Here is a 22,651-nt window from a genome sequence, read left to right on the forward strand (position 1 = left end):
TGTACAAACAATGCATACCGTAGATAGGGAAGGAAGGAGAGACTGCAGAATATAATGTTACAGTTATAGCAAGGTGTAGAGAAAAGATCAACTTGATACGAGGTAGGTCCATTCAAAAGTCTGATGGCAGCAGGGAAGAAGCTGTTCTTGAGTCGGTTGGTACGTGACCTCAAACTTTGGTATCTTTTTCCTGACGGAAGGTGGAAAAGAGTATGTCCGGGGTGCGTGGGGTCCTTAATTTTTTGGCTGCCTTTCTGAGGCAGCGGGAATTATATATAGTCAATGGATGGGAGGTTGGTTTGCGTGATGGACTGGGCTACATTCACGACCTTTTGTAGTTTCCTGCGGTCTTGGGCAGAGCAGGATCCATACCAAGCTGTGATACAACCAGAAAGAATGCTTTCTATGGTGCATCTGTAGAAGTTGGTGAGGGTCGTAGCTGACATGCCAAATTTCCTTAGTCTTCTGAGAAAGTAGAGTCGTTGGTGGGCTTTCTTAACTATAGTGTCGGCATGGGGGGAACCAGGACAGTCTGTTGGTGATCTGTACACCTAAAGACTTGAAGCTCTCGACCCTTTCTACTTCCTTCCCATTGATGTAGACAGGGGTATGTTCTCCACTACGCTTCCTGAAGTAGATGACAATCTCCTTCGTTTTGTTGGCATTGAGGGAGAGATTATTGTCGTCGCACCAGTTCACCAGATTCTCGATCTCATTCCGATACTCTGTCTCGTTAATGTTTGAAATCCGACCCACTACGGTGGTGTCATCAGCAAATTTGAAAATCGAGTTGGAGGGGAATTTGGCCACACAGTCATAGGTGGAAAAGGAGTATAGTAGCGGGCTGAGAACACAGCCTTGTGGGGCACCGGTGTTGAGGATGATCGTGGAGGAGGTGTCGTTGCCTATCTTTACTGATTGTGGCCTGTAGGTTAGAAAGTTCAGGATCCAGTCGCAGAGGGGGGAGCTGAGGCCAAGGCCACGGAGTTTGGTGATGAGTTTCGCAGGAATGATGGTGTTGAAGGCTGAGCTGTAGTCGATAAATAGCAGTCTGACATAGGTGTCTTTGTTATCTAGGTGTTCCAGGGTAGAGTGCAGGGCCATGGAGATGGTGTCTGCTATTGACCTGTTGCAGCGGTAGGCGAATTGTAGTGGATCAAGGCAATCTGGGAGGCTGGAGTTGATTCGTGCCTTGACTAACCTTTCGAAGCACTTCATGATGATGGATGTCAGCCACTGGACGATAGTCATTAAGGCACGCTGCTTGCCTTTTTTTGGTACAGGAATGATGGTCATCTTCTTGAAGCAGATAGGGACCTCAGATTGTTGTAAAGGGAGGTTGAAGATGTCTGCGAATACTTCCACCAGCTGATCCGCCCAAGACCCGAGTGCTCGTCTGGGTACCCCATCCGAGCCAGTGACTTTCCGTGGGTTGACCTTCAAAAAGGTTGCTCTGACGTCTGCAGTGGTGATCTCAGATACAAGTTCATCCGTGGCTTCTGGGGTGGAGGGCTCGCTCTCGCTGACCTCTTGCTCAAAGCTGGCATAGAATGCGTTGAGCTCATCAGGGAGGGGTGCGTTGGAGCCGGCGATTTTACATGCCTTCATCTTGTAGCCTGTTATGTCTTGCAGACCTTGCCAAAGACGGCGGGAATCCGTGTGGCTAGCCTGGGACTCAAGCTTGGTCCGGTACTGTCTTTTGGCATCTTTGATGGATTTCTTCACATCATATCTGGCTTTCTTGTAGATCAGGGTCGCCTGACTTGAACGCCTCAGACCTAGACTTCAGCAAGCAGTGGATATCCCTGTTCATCCAGGGTTTCCGGTTGGGAAACACGCGGATTTGCTTCTTTGGCACACAGTCCTCTACACACTTACCAATGAAGTCAGTTACTGTAGTGGCGTACTCGTTCAGGCTGGTCGCAGAGTATTTAAATACTGACCAGTCCACTGACTCTAAGCAGTCCTGTAGGAGATCATCCGATTCCTCAGACCAACAAAGCACAACTTTCTTTGACGGATTCTCCCGCTTCAGTTTTTGCTTATAGGCCGGGAGCAGGAGCACAGCCTTGTGGTCAGATTTGCCAAAGTGTGACCGGGCGATAGAGCGGAAGGCATGTTTGATATTTGTGTAGCAGTACTCCAGGATGTTTGGGCCTCTGGTGGAACAGACAACGTGTTGGTGGTAACTTGGTAGTATGCTCTTGAGCTTGGCCTGATTGAAGTCCCCAGCTACAATGAACAAGGCCTCAGGATGTTTCGTTTCAAGGCTATTTGTGGTGGTGAATATTTCGTCCAGTGCAATTTTCACATTCGCATGGGGTGGGATATAAACTGCCGTCAGGATAACGGAGCTGAACTACCGCGGAAGGTAGAAGGGGCGGCATTTTAGCGTCAGGTATTCTAGGTCCGGAGAGCAGGTGTACAGGATTAAAACAGATTTGGGAAAGGCAGGCAAGGATATAATATCCCTTTGACAAAGCTTTTGACAAAGAGTCATTGGGCTCGAAAGATTAGCTCTTTTCTCTCACTATAGATGCTGCCAGACCTGCTGATACTTTCCAGCATTTTCTTTTTGGTTTCAGATTCCAGCATCTACAGTAATTTGCTTTTATATAATATCCCTATCAGCTGAAGGGATTCAGATTTAAGGTTTAGGACAAGAGATGTATAGAGAATATGAGGAAGAACATTTTTTGTCAATGCAGCGAGTGGTAATGACCGGAACACTCTTTCAGGAGAGTGGTGAAAACAGACGATCGGTAATTTTAGTAATACAGAAGTCTGAGAACATGCATTAACAGATTCCAACAGCTTTCCCCCCCCCGCTGTTACGACATCTGAATGACCCTCTTATGGAATGAATTGATCTCTCTATGCAACTTCTCTACTGAGTGGCACTACACTCCATGGGCGGGATTCTCCAACCCACCGCTGGGGATGGCGTGAATCCCGCCCCGCCGCCAGCTGCCGGATTCTCCGGCATCGGTTTTTCGGCAGGGGTCAGGAATCGTGCCGCGCCAGTCGGGGGGCGTTGGCAGTGGCCCCCCCCGGTGATTCTCCGACCCGTGAGAGGCTGAGTGGCCGCCCGTTTTCGGCGGATCCCTCTGCCGTAAAATGCACTAGGTCCTTACCGGCGGGACCTGGCTCTGTGGACGGCCTGCAGAGACCTCGGGGAGACACGGGGGGGATCTGGCCCTGGGGGGTGCCCGCACGATGGCCTGGCCCACGATCGGGGCCCACCAATCCACAGGCGGACCTGTGCCGTGGGGGCACTCTTTCATTCTGCGCTGGCTGGTGTAACGGTCCGCCATGGCCGGTGCGGAGGATTCCGCACCTTCCAGGCAGCCAGATGCCAGAGTGGTTCACGCCACTCCTCGGCGCTGGTATGGCCCACCCCTTATGCTTCACCCAATGTCTATTAATACATGCTTGAAAATCTCAGCAAGTCTGGCAGCATCTGTAGGGAGAGAAAAGAGCTAACGTTTCATGTCCGATGACTCTAAGCAGCTTTGACAAAGAGTCGTCGGACTCGAAACGTTAGCTCTTTTCACTCCCTCCAGATGCTGCCAGACTTGCTGAGATTTTCCAGCATTTTCTCTTTCGTTTCAGATTCCAGTATCTGCAGTAATTTGCTTTTATTTTGTCTATTAATACATTGCGTATTTATCATATGTTATGTTTTTCACATATGGAACAATCTGTCTGGACTGTATACAGTACAATACTTTTCACTGTACCTCAGTACACGTGACAATAAATCAATTTTAATTTCAAAAGGAACCTGAATGGCCGCTTCAACAAAACAAACTTGCAGGACTACAGGGGTAGAAAGGGGTGTGGGTTTGACTGGATTACTTGACAGAGAGCCAGTATGAACCCGAGGGGCTGAATTAACTCGTTATGACTATATATGATGAATGAGTCATAAAATCATAACAGTAAGTGGGTTTTATGATCAAAAAGAGCAGATTAATATCCTGCACACTGTACAACATTGCCCACCATCATCACACATTCAGATTCATAATATCTATACAGCAGCCCTCAGGACTCCTGAAACCCGGCCTTCCGCCTCCCTCACTCACTCACTCACCCAGCTCTTACTCATGTCCGTCCTTCCATCTCTTCCCCATTCCTCACACTCCGGGTCCGTCCCTCTATTTCTTCCCCATTTCTCACACTTCAGGTCCGTCCCTCTATCTCTTCCCCATTCCTCACACTCCGGGTCCGCCTCTCTATCTCTTCCCCCACTCCGGCTCTGTCCATTTTTTTGTTTCCCCCGGAGCCGTGGCTGTTTTGCTCCCTGAGGCCCGGGAGGTGTTTCGATCAGGATGATGGCGTTGAACTGCGTGCGGCTTCTTGGCAGCTGGAGCCGAGTCGGGGCCTCCGGTAAGAGCGACGACGCAGGGCAGGTGGGATCGGACAGCCCTGGGATTCGGTGTTGGTTATAGTGTTGGGAAGCAGAGGGACATCCTGCCTGCTCTAGCCCCATGTAAAAATTGAAACCAGAAAATGCTGGAAATACTCAGCAGGCCCGGCAGCATCTGCGGAGAGGGAAACGAAGTTAACGCTTCGGTTCAATGACCTTTTCAGTAGAACTAGGAAATAGGTTTTATGTCAGAGGAAGAGGTTGGGTGGATGAAAAAAGGGAAAGCCTGGGATGTCGAGTCCTTCGTGGTGGCATCACTCTGCAAAGTAGCAGAGGTTGGTGGATAGGTGAGGACAAGGGGAATTAGTCATGGTTGTGGGAGGGAGGGGAAGGGATGAGAAGCAGGACATGATAGGGGTTCCTGTCAACCACCGTAAGGTGGGAGGGGGGTTGAGGGGCAATCCTCAGTTGAGGAAAAGGAAAAATGTGTCAGAAATGCCGGTACTGACGGATGCATGATCAGAACAGATGTGACAGAGAAACTTTGGAGAATTAAATGTAGTCCAAACAGCAAGCAGAGTGTGATGAGCCATAGTTGAACCAACGGTTGTTGTGAGTGTCAATGAGCTTGAGATGAACATGAACTACAACTTGGGGGGGGACAACAACACCTTTCATACTTTCATAACATCTCAAAGTGCTTTGCAGCAAATGATGTATTTTTGAAGTATAGTCACCATAGCGATGTCGGAAACATGGCAACCGACTTCCACATAGCAAGGTCACACAGCCAACAATACACAAATGACAAGATTATGTGTTTTAAATGTTGTTGAAGAATAAATACACTGGGAAACGACCCCACCCCTTAAAAATTGTGCCCTTGGGATCTACAGCATTCATCTCAGAGGGTGGACGAAAGCTTGGTTTAACATTTTGTCTGAAAGGTAGCACCAGTGACAGTGGAGCGACTCCCACAGCATTGGAGTATTATCCTGGATTGAGTGTTGCAGTCTCGAGTAGGACTGGACCCAGCAACCTATCTGACACAGAGGCCAGATGCCACCACTGAATCTAACAGTCCACTGTTTTATTAAAATTGTTTGCTGTTCATTGTTGAAATTGATGTTACTTGATGTTGGCCTTTATTGTGTCTATAGATTGATAGGTATAATTTCCACTATCTTCAGTTAATCCGTTTGCTATTTTAGCATCTGTAAGTTTATTCAGCAGTACTTTTCTTAGATTTTTAGAGCATTGAGATCCTGACCACCAAAACATTTGACACTATGATTTAGAGACCAGTGGATTGACGACAAAGCAAGTCGAGCAGGGACCTTGTTGTATGTTGTATCTCTGTGGGATCTCCAGGTAACTTAATGCATCCTTGATAAACATTTAAGGAAAAAGTGCTTCTCATTGCTTAAGCTCTGGGTTTTGGAGCTTGGGGAGCGACAGGAGTTACTGCAGTTCACTTGAAAGTCTCCATGAACATACATTCCAGGAATTGGACATCCTACAAAGGTGCAGGAGGTGAGGTAATGGGTGACTATCGGACACAGTAGGAGGAACACATAGGCAGTGAAGGAATTCCCCAAACTAGTGACATTGACTAATTATCCATTTTGATTATGGGGAGGAAGCTGACTCGGGGGTGGGGTTGGGGGGGTGGGGTTGGGGGGGTGGTGGGGGGTGGGAGTGGTGGGTTGGGGGGGGGGGGGAGAGGTTGGTGATGGGAGAATTGCTTGCACAAGATGCATGGGTTGCGCCTCAGCAAATCTTAAGAGTTTAACTGGCACTGGTGGAGAAGGTTTGAACTGACGTGGCAGGTTGATTGAAACGAGAATCTAGCAGAAATGAGAACTGAGGACAAAGAAATATAAACAGCAGTAAAATTAGAAATATCTCAACAATTGTAAGGTCCAGGTTAAAATGACACAGAAGGTATTATTTTATGTGTACCTCAATGTCGGTAGAATAACCAAGGTGCTTGATAATCTACAGATAGGTATTGTTACCTGAGGGTTATGACATGGTTGTATTGACAGAGACATGGCTCAGGCTAGTCCAAGACTGGATTCTTAATATTCCAGGTTATCAAGTTTTCAGGAGTGGCAGAGGAAGAAAAAGAGGAGGTGGGGTAACAACATTGATTAAATAGAATGTTATTGTTTTAAATTTGACATGATTCTAGGACTGAATCTATTTGCCTTGAGTTGAGGAACAGAGGGGAAGCTGTTCCATTTTTGGGATATTTTTATAGAGATCCAAACATTAAGAAGGAGATTGATGAGCAAAATGGTCAGAACATCTCTTAAGATGTAGAGTGCAAATTGAGTAGTAATATTAGAACGCTTTAATTGCCCTAACATAGAATGGGCAAATTATGCTGCTAAGGAGAACTTTTTTTCGATACACAGTAGACCTTAATCAATATGTCTCTGGTCCAACAAATTAGGCAGAGGTTTTGGGTCCGGTTGTGGGAAATTAAGTAGGTCAAGTAGGGTATGTTACAGTCGGAGATAATCTGGTTTTACAAAAGCCCTAATATAATTAGGTTTAGATTAATTATGGAAGGGGAGCAGAAAATATCACAGTTGGAAATGCCCAACTGAGGTAAAATTAGAGGTAGATTGTAAAAGATTGTAAAACAATAACGGGGCTATGGAAGACATGCAAAGAAGAGATAGTTCAGATACAAATTCGGCATATTCCTTTTGAAGGGAAAGGATAGAGCATCTTAGGCTAATAAGCCCTGAAATAAAAGGTAAAATAAAACAGAAAAAGGAGGCTTATGACAAGTGTCAGAAGCAAGATTCAGTTGATAGCCAGGAAGATTATGAAAAGAACAGGAAGAAATTGAAAAACGTAATGCGGAAAGCAAAGAGAGATTACAAGAAACGATTAGCAGGCAACTCTCAGCCTAAAACATTTTATGAACTTATAAGTGTAAGTGGTTTGCTGGGGAAAAGGGTGGGCCAATTAAGGACCCCAAGGAAAATCTTTGTGGAGTCAGAGGACATGACAAAAGCATTAAGTGAGTCCTTTACATCAGGATGTAAATGATATGAAAATTGCATTAAAAGAAGTTGTAGATAAGATAATGAACAGTCCCAGTGAAGATGTACATATCGACATTCTACAAAGTGCCGCACAGGAAGCTTATCAAGAAGATGGAAGCTGGCAAAAGTGCAGGATGGATACAAAATTGGAAGCAAATGGTAATGATCGATGGATGATTTTTAAGCTGGGAGTTGGTTTCCAGTCGTGTTCCCCAAGCTTCAGTTTTGGGTCTACTACTTGTAATTTGTCTGAAAGACACAAGTGTAGGCAGCAACATTATCAAGTTTGCAGATTAAGAAGTCTTAAAATACCAGGTTAAAGTCCAACAGGTTTATTTGGAATCACTAGCTCCTTCAACAGGTGACTCACCTCTGTTGTAAGACTTCTTACTGTGCCCACCCCGTCCAACGCCGGCATCTCCACATCAAATTTGTAGATAATATAGAATTTGGCAAAGTGGCATTCCGGACTTCAGGATGACATAGGCAGGATGGTGCAATGGGCAGAAGCATAGCAGGTGGAAGTCAATGCAGAGCAGTGTCAAGTGATGCACTTTAGGAGAATTAATTCATAAAGATGACACACTGTAAATGACACGATTTTGAAAAGTGCAGCTGAGCACTTTGATATACATCAAAACTTAAGTATAACCCAGCAAGTTGATAAGGTGGTTAAGAAGGCATATAGGGGGGACATCTGGTGGCGGTATGTAGGAGAAGGTCGCACATAAGGTAGCTCCTGCCAGAGTCCTTGTTTTTTGGCCCTTTTTGCCTGGTTCCCAGACGGAATTGGTTGGAAAACCCCGACCCATCTAATAGTATTTGAAGAAAGGATGTTGAAGGCCTTAAAAACGAATTGGAAAGAAGGGTATGAGTGGTAGTCCTTTGACGGAGCCTGAGAGTGCGAAGCTCACTGGGAGAACAGTGGGGGAGGTGACCTCGAAGGGTGTGGCTGCTCCCTTCATAGTAGAAACTACTGACATGGGTTATGCCAATTCAATTTGAAAAACAATTTGGTGAGCAGTTTGAAAGGCAAGGGAAGGAGATGATGGAGACCCTCAAAAAGTCTAATGAGGGAAATGCTGAGCCTGATAAAAGAGAAGTTGAGAAGGACTTTGGAGGCTGTGAGAGAGCATGCAGAGGTGCTTAAGGGAATGGAGGAGACCTTGTTGTGGAATATCAATCGGGTAATAACTTGTGAGAAGTCAAGATGCTGGTGGAGGAGAAGAGGAATAAAATCCTGAGGGCGAAGGTCGAGGACCTGGAGAATTGGTCGAGGAGACAGAACCGTAGGATCATAGGGTTGCCAGAGCGGGTAGAGGGCCCGGGGCCAACCGAGTACTTTGCTCAGATTTTTGCCCTCCTGAATTAGATAGGGTCCACCAGGCAAATGCCTGGCTCAATGAGCCAACACGGGCAGTGATAGTCTGTATCCACAGCTGCCAGAAGAAGGAGCGGGTCCTGAAATGGGCCGAAGAGAGTCACAATGTGAGGTGGAAAGGAAGCAACATCCAGATTTATCAAGATGTCGGGGCAAAGCTTGCAAAGAGGCATGTGGCCTTTTATAAGGTGACTTTGGCGCTGTATCAAGGTGGAGTGCTTTTTGGTGTGGTGTACCCGGCGAGGCTGAGAGTTACACATAACTCTTTTTAATTTAGCGTACCCCATTATTTTTTTTCCAATTAAGGGGCAATTTAGCATGGCAAATCTACCTAACCTGCACATCTTTAGGTTGTGGGGTGAGACCCATGCAAACATGGGGAGAATGTGCAAGCTCCACACAGTCAGTGACCCGGTGCCGGTATCTGAGAGTTACACTTTGGATTTGGGCCCTGGCGGGGGTTGCCTCACTACCAGTTAGATTTTAGCTAGTGAACAGGAGTGAGGTGGGGGTGAGGCTGCGGCCTGTTGGACCTGTTTGGACAAGTTTCGATGTGCGTAGCATGTTTCTTTGGTGGGGGGAGGAGGATGGTAAGGAGGCTGCAGTGTTCGATAGGAGGTAGTTTACAGGTTCTTGAGTTAATGGAGGGGTGTTCGAATGCTAATAGTGACCAGGAGTTTTTCTTTGTATCACCTTATAGGAGGGGCTAGCGGCCTACTTGAATGGGCCTTGATTTGAATTGCATTTTGAGGATAGATTGTTTTTCCTGACGGAAAGGCCTCCTCTGCCTGGGGTGAAGAAAGCTGAGTACTCGGTTATAGTCATTTCCGACCGAGCTCCACATTTAGTAGGCTTGGCATTGAGGTACGTCAGATTCAACGCCCAGCATGGAGGCTGGATTGGGGTTATTGGCAGACCTGGAGTTCTATGGACAGATATCGGGGGCGATAGACAATTAAGTGGGGTTTAATGGGAATGAGTCAGTCTCACCCTTTGGGAGGCCCTGAAATCAGTGATCAGAAGGGAGATCATATCGCAAAAAGGGCATGTAGATAGGGAGGAACGCCAAAAGTTGGTGGATGTCATTTTGGAAGTAGACCGCAGGTATTTGAATGACCGAACCCCAGAGCACCTGGCAAGCAGGAGAAAGCTGCAGATGCAGTTTGGCCTGTTATCCACAGATAAGGAGGTGCACCATCTGCGACGCTCGAGGGGAGTTCGTTTTGAATATGGGGAGAAGGCCAACCGTCTCTTGGCTTGCCAGTTAGGGCGGCCTCCCGAGAGATTATTCAGGTCGGAGACTTGCGTGGCCGGCTGTTGTTCGCTCTGGACAAAGTTAATGAATCATTTGAAACATTCTATAGGAACCTTTATAGGTCGGAGCCGCGGAAGGTCAGGTATGTCGGAGTTTTTAGAAGGCTTAGTTCCCGGAGGTGGGAAGGGCTGGAGGAGACTTGGGTATGGAGGAGGTCTCAATAACAATCGGGCGGATGCAAACAGGGTAGACCTCGGGGTAAGATGGGTTCTTGGTGGAGTTCGACAAGAAGTTTGCAGGACAGCTGGTGCCGTTATGAGTGGGAATGTTTGAAGACTCAGGAATAAGGGGTTCGCTGCCGGAGATGTTGATGCAACATTAATTTCATGTTTATTAAAGAAGGACAAGGACCTCGTACAATGTGGCTCATACCACTCTATCCCATTGCGCAACATTGATGCCAAGATACTGGCCAAGATGTTAGTGCTGCCGTTGGAACCATGTCTTCCTTAGGTTATTGGGGAAGATCAGATGGGTTTTGTCAAAGGCCAGCAATTGTCTAATGTGCGCCGATTGCTAAGTGTGGTGCTTACCCTGTTGGATGGGCCTATTCCAGAGGTAATCGTCACGTTGGATGCCTAAAAGGCATTTTATAGGGTAGAATAGGTTTTCTTTTTGTAGTTTTAGAGGTTAAACTCCACGTCTTTATACGTGAGGCTTGGTTTACAAGTTTTCAAGACACCAGACCAAGTCCAGAATGAGTAGTTTCTTTATTAGGGTGGAGGACAGGTGCTCAAAAGGTCTGGCTAACCACGCGCACATGTTCTGACCTTGTCCCAGGTTTGTGGGATTCTGTGACTCCTTCTTTAGCACCATGTCAGCAATTCTGAAGATTACGCTGGAGCTCCGTCCTTTAGTGGCCTTACGGGCTGTCAGACTTGTCGGAACTGCAGACAGGGGCAGGGGCCGGTGCCGGTGCCGTGGCCTTTGCCTCGCTGATTGCTCAGAGGCGACTGCTGGGGTGGAGGTTGGTGTCTCCATCTCGCGCTTCAGTGTGGCTGGGACACCTGATGGAGTTCCTATACCTCGAGAAAGCCAAGTACACCATGAGGGGAGGAATTGAGTGGTTTTACTGAAGATGGCAGCTGTTCATTGTTTATTTCAAGAAATTGGTCACGTTAGCTGTTTGGGGGCAGGGGGGTTAGGCTGTGTGAAGGTTCTGTTTTAAATATGTATTTGTGTTTATTCTTGTTAGTCTGTATTATATAAAATAAAAAATTTGAATACAAATATAAAAAAATAAGAAAGCATAAGGGTTACTTGGATTTAGAAACATAGGAATAGAATATAAAAGTCAAGAGATTATGCAAAGCTTTAAAAATGACTGATTAGGCCTCTGCTGAAATATTACGAACGGTTCTTAGATTCACACTTCAGGAAAGGTGGAAAGCCTTTGGAATAGGTACAGAAGAAGTTTCCCAGGATGTTACCGGGATGAGGGGCTTCAGTTGAGGAAATTAGGACTGTTTTCCTTGAGCAGTGGAGGTTAAGGGTGACTTAGCAGAGATTTACAAGATGACGAGTATAATTGGAGAAAATACACTCCCTCTGGCTAGTAACTAAATGTTATGTGCTCAAAATCATTCACAGGAAGAAGAGGATTTTTTTTTTTTTCTGTTAGTTGTCTGTATCTGGAATGTTCCCCCGAAAATGTGGTGAAGCCGATTCTGTAAATAATTTTAAAATGGAGCTGGCCTGGTACTTGAGAATGAGAAACTCATTGGGGACAAGAAGAGGGATGCAGGATGAAACATGAATTCTTCTTCAGAGAGCTAGCGCAGTAAGATGGGCAGGATGACCACTTGTGCTGTCCGTTTCCATAATTTTGTGTTTTGCAATCCACAGATCCATTATGATGCAAGACTTGCAATCCGTCTATTAAGCAAAATACATTTCAATTTATTCTGTATCTGTGGAGTTCCTTTCTTATGTGATCATGATGCCTATTGACAGCACATCCTCATGTGAGGGGCTGCATCTGGTTTCTGTCACCTCAGTCTGTTTTTGATGTTGTTTCTTCCACAATGTACATTGCTCTGCATGGAATATTTGGCATGGATCACCAACAATAGTCAAAGAAGCTTTGGGTGAAAATTCAACCCAGGTTTACTTGTGGGTTTGGCAAAATGTTCTATTCCAGAAAGGCAGGTGGTGGGACAGAATTGGACACACTTTACAAGCTTTTATTTACAAAGATGTGACAAACGTGTATCTCCGAAACCAACCAACACATTTTCAGTTTTCTTCTTTATATTTATACCATTTTGTGTTCAACCAATTAAACATTTTTCCTTTATATAGGAGCACAAGTGAATCCCCAATTACTGCTCCCTACATGAATACAATTGCACACTCGATTAATTTACAATTAAATAAAAAAGAGTAAATTCTGTATTAGAGGAATCTGGCACCAGAAGAGATCAACTAATTTTTTTTATTTCATAGCACTCCCCTGGATTGTTCTGACTGTGACAACCTTAATGGGAGATTAACACTGACACAACCTGTAAGGAAACCAGTGATATTTTATACTAAGTATGACTAGTTTCCTCATTAAGTGCTGGTTAGATGGGGTTACCGGGATAGGTGGGGGATTAGGCCGAGGTAGGGTGCTCTTTCAGAGGTTCGGTGCAGACACGATGGGTCGAATGGCCTCCTTTTGCACTATAGGGATTATATAGATAATCTATTCCGTAATAATTGTGCATTTTGTTTGATGTAATGTAACTTTTGTGGACTGTATTTTAGCACAATGGACTGGAATAAATTGAAGGTGTATTAGTCATAGAATAGAATCAAAGGAAAATACACCACAGGAGGTTGTCATTTAGCCCATTGAGTCTGTGTCAGCTCATTGATAAAACAATCCAATTAATCCCATTCCCCTGCATTCTCCCCGCAGCCCTGTAAAATTGTCCTTTCAGGTATTTATCCAATTCTGATTTGAATCTGCTTCTATCGTCTTTACAGGCAGTGCATTCCAATGTACAGTACATTTTCTTCTGTTGCGTCTTATCCTTCCGCCATATAAACAGTTTCTCCTTATTTACTCTATCAAATCTATCAAAGAGTTTTGAATGTTTCTATAAAATCTCATTTGTACCTCTCTGCTCGGTGGAGATCAACCCCAGATGCTCCAGTCTATTCAAGTTACTCATCCCTGATATCATTCTAGGAAGCTGCTCCTGGGCCTTGACATCCTTCCTAAATTGTGGTGCTGAGTCCTAACCAGTATTTCATAAAGGCTTAGCATAACTTCCTTGTTTTTGTAATAGTAAAGTTTCTCTAATAGTAATGCCTAGGATTTCCCAAGCTTTTGTGTGATGGCCAGTGTTATAGACAGTGCAGAAAATGAAACTGCACAGTATAGAAAATATTCTCTCTATAATGAACAGTCCTCCATCTTGAAGTTGGCCTCGGATGCCGGATGGGGAGATGGGGGGAAAAGTGAATAAAATCATTTAATTTTGAAAACAAAGACTTTGAACATTGTATTGGGCTGAAAGAAGCACAGTAAGTACTCAGATTTCAACAAAGGAAGACACAAAAATAGTAAATACTTTTTAGCATAAATGTTCCAAGAAGCAACAAAAACAGAACGTGTTGTATTCAAGCAAATGTGACTTAGCAATTGTTTACACAAATTCAAAAAAGCAGTTTTTGATTCAGATTTTATTTATGTACACTGTGTAACAAATACTATTCTCTTTTCTCAGTGTCTTCATTGTCATCTGCAGCAAGATACCAGAGTTCTCAAAGCAGTGTGATTCAGCCAAGGTAATCAGTCTTTTAGTCGCTACTTATAAGCCAGTGCCTCTCCACTGTTGTCCAGCTGGGTCGGACTGGTTCCATAGAATCTATAGAATCCCTACACTGCAGAAGGAGACCATTCAGCCCATCGTGTCTGCACCAACCTATTGAAAGAACACCCTAACTAGGCCCACATGACCACTCTACTCTCCTAACCCCATCTAACCTGCACACCCTGGACACTAAATGGCAATTTAACATGGCCAACCCACTTAATCTGCACATCTTTGGACTGTGGGAGGAAACCCATGCAAACAGTCAACCAAGGCCTGAATCGAACCCAGGTCCCTGGTGCTAAACACTGTGCCACCATTCCATTCTTGTCTATCTAATTATGGCCAAAGGATCACTTGCAACGGCTTCTCTTCCCAGTCCTGCACCATTGCTTCTGGTGTCCCTCAAGGATTCATCTTTGACCCACTCCTATTTCTCATCTACATGCTGCTTCTTGGCTACATCATCCAAAGTCATAGTGTTAGTTTTCACATGTACACTGATGGCCTCCTCTTTTACTTCACCAGCATTTCTTTCGACTCCTGCATTGTTGCTGAATTATGAACTGCTAATGCAACTTGCAGTACTGGATGAGTAGAAATGTCCTCCAACCGCATATTAAGGAAACTTGTTTTCAGTACCCACTCAAAACTGTTCCTTAGCTTGCAACCCTCCCAATCATCAGTCCGCTCCTCCTCCTAATTCATATATGTGAGTAGATAGATTCTTGATTTATAAGAGAGTCAAAGGGTATAAGGGGGTAGACAGGAAAGTGAAGTTAAGATCATGGAGGTAATGTTCTGTTGTTAATATTCTGCTGACACTCTGAAGTTGTCCATAAAAGAGTCTGCCAAAAAAAGTGAAAAATCAATCTAAATCCCAGAGATTAATTTGCAAAGCTTGACTAGTCCTCCTTGGCAGAGAAATGAGGGAGAGCCATAAATTGCATTCCACGGAAAGATGAGATCTGCCAAGCTCTTTTCAAATGGCAGAGCAGCCGTGAGGGGGCCGAATGGCCTGCCCCTGCTTCCAATTCATGTGTTTGTGGGAGAGTAAGCCATCTAGTCATAACATTGGTGTCACAGTTGATCCCAAGATGGCTCAAAGTCACACTTTGGAGCACTTTGAGAAGTTTCATTATTTTAATGGCACAAACAAGTTGTTGTTGTAATTATAGCCAATTATTCAGTGCACAGCAGGAGGAGGAATTATTTCCACTACCGGGTGAGTTAATAACTCACCAACACAGATTTAATACAATTGGCAAAAGAAGCAGAAGGGAATGATTTTTTGAAACAAAGAAAGATAAGGGGTAGAATTCTCTGATAATGGGGCTATGTCCCCACACCCGCGAGAAAACGGGCGTGAATCACTCTGGACTTAGCTGGAGAAAGTCAAGAGTGACTCTCTATTTTGAAGGGGGCTAGCAGGGCCCCGGAGTGGTCCACGCAGCTCCCGCTGCCAATATGGGGCCCTGCACTTCCGGTCGGAGGTCCGTGCATGCGTGCGGCAGCAACATGGCGGGCCCACAGAGCGGACCGGCCCCGAGAACAGGGACCCCGCCTCCCGGAGATCACGTGCGCCCGCTGATCGGTGAGCCTGGCCGCCCTAGAGGCCTCCCCCCGGTGACGGATCTCCCTCCCCCCCCCCCCCCCCCCCCCCCACCACCAGGGCGGCCGCGGACCGAGTCCACAGCCGCCACTCCGAGTGCCCGCCGGGTGGAACCATGAGTGAATCACACTGGCGGGAATTCGGCCTGTTGCCGGCGGAGAATCACCGCAGGGACCTCTTTCAATGGCCCCCAACCGGCGCCGCGTCGACTGCGCACGCGCGATTGGCTGTGATTCTCCGGTCCCCAGAGAATGGCGGGAGCGGCGTCGGACCTGATCGCGGGTCTGATGCCCATTCTTCGCCCCCTCGCCGAGAGCAATTGCAGCCGGAGGCTCAGAGAAACCCGGCCCGGGTCTGAATGCACTATCTGAAAGGATGGCAGAAGAAAATTCAATTATAACATTCAAAAGGAAATTGGACAAAGAATTGAAAGAGGAAATTTTACAGGGCTATCGGGAAAGAGCAGGATAATGGGACAAATTGGGGAGATCATTCAAAGACCGGGCATGATGGCCAATATGGCCATCTGACTTTCTCTGACTTATAAGGCTATGATATCTCAGGAGCAATGATGGGCTAATTTAACGTTCATTGTTTCTGAGATCTGTAACTCTGTTGTTCCATTTGCTTTGAGCTACACAAAACTGCAAGGAATGTGTACCCACTTTGTTCAAAATAAACTCCTTTTCTCCAAGGTGACTATTACTAATTGCTGCACCATATAGAGTGATTGGCAGTTGAAATCTCTTTGCTGTCTGTGCGCTTAGGTCAACAGCTTTTAAACCTTTCTTTGTGGGCCCCACTGTTACGACACCCGAGGTAGGATGTGGTCAATTCCAGCCTCCCATGACCCGGAGTCGCAACACAATTAAATTAACCAATAATTTGTAGAAAAATACCCAAAGTCGTTGGCCCTTGGCTGCCCAATAATTACAGTCAACAGGTTTGTAAGTTTAGAAACAGTATTTTTATTCATAACAAGAACTATAATAAAATATGCTGTAAATACAATTGGTTAACTGTCATCTAATTCCTAATCCCCCACTTTAACTCATCCCCTCCCACCCTCTATATGTGTGTGTATGTGTATATACACACAGACACAAGGCAGACAAACAAAGAGGGGAGGAGAGGGGTGAAAATAATAAGTAAAAGGAAAAAGAGTCTTTGTTTCAGATGGTTGTGTTTAAGCAGACCTTCTTCAAAGTAAGCTTTCAGGTCCATGTCCCTGTTTGCAGCCTAGAATAGTTTCACAGCAGATTCATTCTGTCAGGTTCTCTGTAGGTTTAGAAATACATCAACTCACAGCCTTTCTGGATAGAGAGGGGACAGGTCCTTGTCCCTGTGTGTCCAGGTGTCAAATCTGTTTTCCTTAGGTCTCTGGAAATCATCCCACTCAAGCAGGATCTGATCATCACCTGTTACCGGGCAGAATATAGCCTTTTGGTCAATTAATTGGTTCCCAGCCAACCAACTGAAATGAGTCCCACCCTATCGCTTGTGTACCACAAAGTCTATGTTCTGCTCTCCAAAGCTAGCAGCATCATATACTATGTTGCAACTTCTTAAATTCCTCATTCTCTCAGCAGCTTGACTTAAAGTAATGTCCATTAAGCATCCATGGATCAAAATGATAACAGCAAAAATGAAGGAAAAATAATGGAATCAACAGGAAGGATCCTTACACCACTATAAATATTGGCACAATTCGAGATGATGTATCTAGACCTAATTTCAGAAAGAGAAGGTCCTGAATTTTCTCAAACATACCTACCGTATGTGCAGGTTAGGTGGATTGGCCGTGCTAAATTGCCCGTAGTGTCCTAAAAAGTAAGGTTAAGGGGGAGTTGTTGGGTTACGGGTATAGGGTGGATATGTGGGTTTGAGTAGGGTGATCATTGCTCGGCACAACATCGAGGGCCGAAGGGCCTGTTCTGTGCTGTACTGTTCTATGTTCTAAACATGTTTCCAGTGCAAAGATCTGAGGAAGTTGTGACATGAATTACACTGATTTTCACAGTACTCTGTAATTTCATGTGGCCTTTGCACTGCTTCACCAGGACCCCCTCCAAAGTGCCATTTCCACATTCTTTCACATCAACCATGAGTGCAAATTTTTGGATTTACTTTCCACATCCAGTTGCGGCAAGAAATAATGGCAGAGGTGGGATGGAGAAGTCACTTGCGAACGGAGCAATTTATGGCTCTCACTTGTTTGTCTGCCGGGGGAGGAGCACCATTCAAGCTTTGCAACTTCATCTCTAGGGTTTAGATTGATTTTCCACTCGTTTTGGCGTACTCTTTTACTGAAATCTTCAAAATGTCAGTGGAATATTAACAATAGAACATTATTTCCATGTGAACTCTATCAGAGATGTGGCCACCGATAAAATTTGAACCATTAGTGAATCGGTGTAGAGGTAATTAAACACCAAAGATCAAACTGGGAGCAGTCAAGTCTGTGGTCGCTGTCCTGGAAGGTGCTGCACGTCACAGTCAATGCACCACAGTCCTTCTTCTTGGAGCATTCTTCTCATCAATCATTCACTCATGCCACTAATGAGGTCTCACATCGGGACAACTTGGACACGAAGAGTTATGGCACAACTTGTCACAGGCAGCAATTCAAGAGATTCCCAGCCAGTGTCAGCTCCCTAAAGGAGGAGAATTCAAAAAACATATTCCTTTTAGTGTCTGGTAACACAAAACACAGCCAGAAACTGAACAAATGAAATTGGATACAGAATTGCGGCAGAGGTAAGGTCGGCGTTTCAGATATTCATTCAGTTTGAAAGCCACTTACCATATATACCCGTGTAAAATTTGAATATTTGAGACCAATTATATAGGCTAATGTCATGAGGCCAACCTTTGCACAGGTACCATTTTTGAGATTAACATGCTTGATTTGACCCCCAATTTTAAAAAAATATATTTTTATTGGTATTTTCAATTGTACACAGTTGCATTTTATGTTTAATATATACAGTACGTGTGGTTCTTATACATACATTCTGCTACTTTCTATCTTGGTGCGCTTTCCTCCCCTCCCCCCTATCTCTCTCTCTCTCTCTCACTTCTCTTCCCCCCCTCGCCACCCCCCTTGGTACCCTCCCTGTTCGTTCAGGGTGTACTGCCCTCTGGCTTCTGCTCTCCCCTTTCCCCCTCTTTCCTTTGTGCTTTCTGCTGTGTCTGCCTTGTGGGTTTGCGGGGGGGGGGGACTTCCACCCCCTCGCCCTCCCTCTGTGGTGTTCCCCCGGGTTCCCTTCACTCTTCCTCCCCCTGCCCCCAGAGTTGTGTCTTCCTGTTTGTCTTCTCCCATCTCTTATTTTTTTCCCCTAGTTACTGTTGTCTTTGAACAGATCTTGGAACAGGCCGACGAATTGCCCCCATGCTTTGACGAATCCTTTCTCCGACCCTCAGATGGTATATTTGATCTTCTCCAAGTGGAGAAATTGGACCAGGTCTGCGAGCCAGTCTGCAGCTGTGGGTGGTGCTGCTGATGGCCAGCCAAGCAGGATTCTCCAGCGTGCAATTAGGGAAGCGAAAGTTAGGGTGTCGGCCCTCTTCCCTGTGTGTAGCTCTGGCTGCTCGGATACCCCGAAGATTGCCACTCTTTGGCATGGCTCTACCCTCACCCCCACAGCCTTGGACATTGGCTCGGAGAAGGCTGTCCAGAACCCAGCAAGTTTGGGACAGGCCCTAAACATGCGGGTGTGGTAGGCTGGGGCTCCCTGGCACCATTCACATTTATCCTCCATCTCCAGGAAGAAGCTGTTCATTCGGGTTCTGATTAGATGTGCTCTGTGCACCACTTTGAGCTGCATGAGGCTGAGCCTTGCAAAGGAGGAGGTGGAGTTTGCCCTGCTCAGTGTTTCGCTCCAGTGTCCCCAACCCACTTCTGTCCCCGGTTCGTCTCTCCATTTCCGTCTGGTCTCGTCCAGTGGTACTCGAGCCCTGTCCAGTAGTTGTCCATACATTTTCCCGCAGTTTCCCCCTTACTGTCCATGTTTATCAGGTCCTCTAGTAGTGTGGTCTCCAGGGCCCTGAGGTATCCTACTGTCTCTTTGCGGAGGAAGTGCTTTATTTGTAGGTGCCTAAGTTCTTGTCCTATTGATAGTTCCAGCTCCTCCGTCAGTTCTCCCAGTGTCACTAGCCCATATAAAAGTCCCTGACTGTCAGCCCCCCCCCCCCCCCCCCCCCCCCCCCCCCGGTCCTGCTTCCATTTTTTGAAGGTGGTGTCTTGCATGGCTGGTGGGAACTTGTGGTTTCCGCAGATGGGGGCCATGGGAGACATATTGGTCAGATCAAAATGTTGCCTCTTTGATTCCACGTCCTTAGTGTGGCTACCACCACTGGGCAGGTTGTGTACTTTGTCAGGGGGATGGGAGTGCTGCCGTGGTGAGAGCCTGGAGGGTCATCCCCTTGCAGAAGGCCACATCCATCCGCACCCATTCCATATTAGGTTCATGTACCCATCCCCTCATTCTTTCTGCAGTAGCTGCCCAGTGGTAATATTGCAGACTTGGTAAAGCCAGGCCACCTCTATCTCCGCCAGGCTGGTCAGAACCCACTTGTGGATCTGTGTCCAGTTCTTAACTATTTGGAAGCCCAGGAAGCGGAATTTGTTTTGGGCTAGTTTCAATGGGAGTCCCTCCAGCTCTGTCCCTCCCCGTTTGGGATTTACCGGGATTGACTCGCTCTTGCCCAGGTTAAGTTTGTAACCCAAAACAGTTCCAAACTATTTCAGGATCTGCATGATTGCTCTCAGTCGTTCCTGTGGTTTTGAGACAGCAGGTCATCTGCGTAGAGTGTGACTTTGTGCTCTCTGCCTCCCCTTTGGATTCCTTTCTAGAATTTTGCATCTCGCAGAGCGAATGCTAGGGCAAAGAGGAGTGGGAACAGTGGTCATCCCTGCCTTGTACCTCTGTGCAGCCTGTAAGTATTCAGAGCTAATTATGTTAGTTCGGACACTCGCTTTGGGAGCGTTATACAAGAGTTCACCCAGGCGGTGAATCTTGCTCCTAGCCCAAACCACTCCAGTATCTCTAGGTACTTCCATTCGACTCTGTCGAAGGCCTTTTCTGCGTTCAGGGAGACAATCACCTCGGGTGTTCTCTCCCTGGGGGGTTGTCATTATTACATTCATCAGCCGCCTGATGTTCACAGTGAGTTGCCTACCTTTTACAAAGCCCGTCTGGTCTTCTGCAACCACCTCTGGCACACAGTTCTCCAGTCTCTTGGCCAGGACCTTCGCGAGTATCTTCACGTCTACATTCAGTCATGAAGTGGGTCTATACAAGCCGCATTCCGCCGGGACATTGTCTTTTTTGGGTATCAATGATATCGTGGCCTGTGCTAGCGAGTCTGTGAATGGGTCCGGTCCCGGTGCTTTCCCCGCCTGCATGGAGCTGATGCTCTCCTTGATGTCTCCCAGATCTATTGGTGCTTCCTGTTCCTCCCACCTGTCCTCTCCCATAACTGGCATATCCAGTCCGTCAAGGAACTGTTTCATCCCCATCGAGGGGCTTGGAGGTGTACAGTTCTCGGTAAAAGGTCTTGAATGCTCGATTAACCTCTTTTGGTTCCGCTACCAGTCTGCCTCTGCTATCTTTTACCTGCGCTATTTCCCTTCGTGATTGCCTGCTTTCTCAGCTGGTGAGCCAGTAGCCTTTTCCATGTGCTTGTAAAAGGTCCCCCGTGTCTGGCAAAGCTGGTACACTGGTTTCCTAGTGGATAGCAGGTTAAAGTCCATTTGTAGCTTTTTCCTCTCTGCCAGCAGCTCCAAGGTCGGGGCCTCGGGAGTACTTTCTGTCGACCTCCAAGATGGAGTCGATCAGCTGTTGCCTGGCCACCCTCTCTTCCCTGTCTCTATAATTTCCCCTCTGATCACAGCCTTTAATGCTCCCTAGACTTGCCCAATTCTGGGGCTTGATCGGTCGGTCAGTGGATCCTGTACACAGTTAAAGTCGCCCCCCCATTATCAGTTGGTGTGTGTCGATGTTGGAGATTTCCGCCATGGTCTTTTTTATAAAGTCTGTGTCATCCCAGCTGGGCACACTTGCCAGGACTATAGACGCCTCGTCTAGGACACCGCTGACCGTCCTTGATCCATAACCGTCCTGGTCTCCATAAACCTCATCCTCTTACTAATCAGTATGGCTACTCCCCTGGCCCTCATCCTGTAACATGAATCATACGTCTGTCCCACCCAGCCCTTCCTTACCAGCAGTTGGTCCTTCTCCCTCAGGTGTGTCTCCTGCAGGAAGATTATGTCAGCCTTCAGGTTTTGGGCGAAGACTCTGGATCTTTTCGCCGGCCCGTTAAGTCCCCTTGCATTCCAAGTGACTATGCTGATGAGGGGCTTCTGACCCTCCCCTTCCTGTGGGATCAACTATACTTACGTGGTGCACACGTCCCTGCACTCTGGGGTTTCCCTTTGCTAGCTGGCAGTCCAAAATAACCGCAGTCACCGTTTTCACCATGAGGTCAGGCCCCTGCGCTCCGGAGTTTCCCTTTGTCCTGGGGCACTCAACAGTGCCACCAATGGTGTGTATGCCAAGTGGGTGCGCCTCTGCACTCCGAGTTTTCCTTTGTTTAGGGACCCTCCAAAGTGGCTGCTTACGGCACTATCTTGATTGCTTGGCCTGCTCCTTGCATGCCAAAGCCAATCTTGCTGCCAACTCTTTTCCCCTGTTCTGTCTCCTGTCTGTTCTGTGCAAATATCTGTTACCTGGCATTCTACCAATCTGAATTCTCTATTGCTCGGAATTCTTGGATTAAGTCTGTTTTTTGAATGGAGCGGTCAAATTCACCAATAATAGTAATCGGTGGCCTGAAGTCGCTCTGCAGCACCATCTCCTCTCAGCTTCACATACTCAATTTGCACACTTGCACACCTCTCGTCAGACCACAATACCCGCCAGATCATCCTGGAGGTTTCTCACTGTATGAAAACTCAGAACTCATCAGTTAACCAGCATATTTGATCAACCGGCACCTCTGATTCCGAGAGTGTGCCAGATAACAGAGATTTTCCTGTCTACACATTTCATCCAACACTTTAATTATGTACCATAATTAATTAACCACAGCACTTCACATTG

At 46.4% G+C, this 22,651-nt stretch overlaps 2 protein-coding genes across 2 annotated transcripts in view; one reads left to right on the forward strand and one right to left on the reverse strand.

The window, feature by feature from the left end:
- Window positions 1-4,210, reverse strand: part of ighmbp2 (immunoglobulin mu DNA binding protein 2) — a 92,343-nt gene extending 88,133 nt beyond the window's left edge. Inside the window, exon 1 of the mRNA XM_038807475.1 lies at window positions 4,097-4,210. The gene's annotated coding sequence lies outside the window, so the exon portion shown is untranslated. The remainder of the gene's footprint in view (window positions 1-4,096) is intronic.
- mrpl21 (mitochondrial ribosomal protein L21) overlaps window positions 4,171-22,651 on the forward strand; it is a 30,658-nt gene continuing 12,177 nt past the window's right edge. Inside the window, exons 1-2 of the mRNA XM_038807476.1 lie at window positions 4,171-4,392; window positions 13,847-13,907. Coding sequence (XP_038663404.1) covers window positions 4,335-4,392; window positions 13,847-13,907 — 119 coding nt within the window. The 5' untranslated portion in view covers window positions 4,171-4,334. The remainder of the gene's footprint in view (window positions 4,393-13,846; window positions 13,908-22,651) is intronic.

This window comes from Scyliorhinus canicula, chromosome 9, assembly GCF_902713615.1.
Source record: "Scyliorhinus canicula chromosome 9, sScyCan1.1, whole genome shotgun sequence".
In the NCBI taxonomy this organism is placed as follows: domain Eukaryota; kingdom Metazoa; phylum Chordata; class Chondrichthyes; order Carcharhiniformes; family Scyliorhinidae; genus Scyliorhinus; species Scyliorhinus canicula.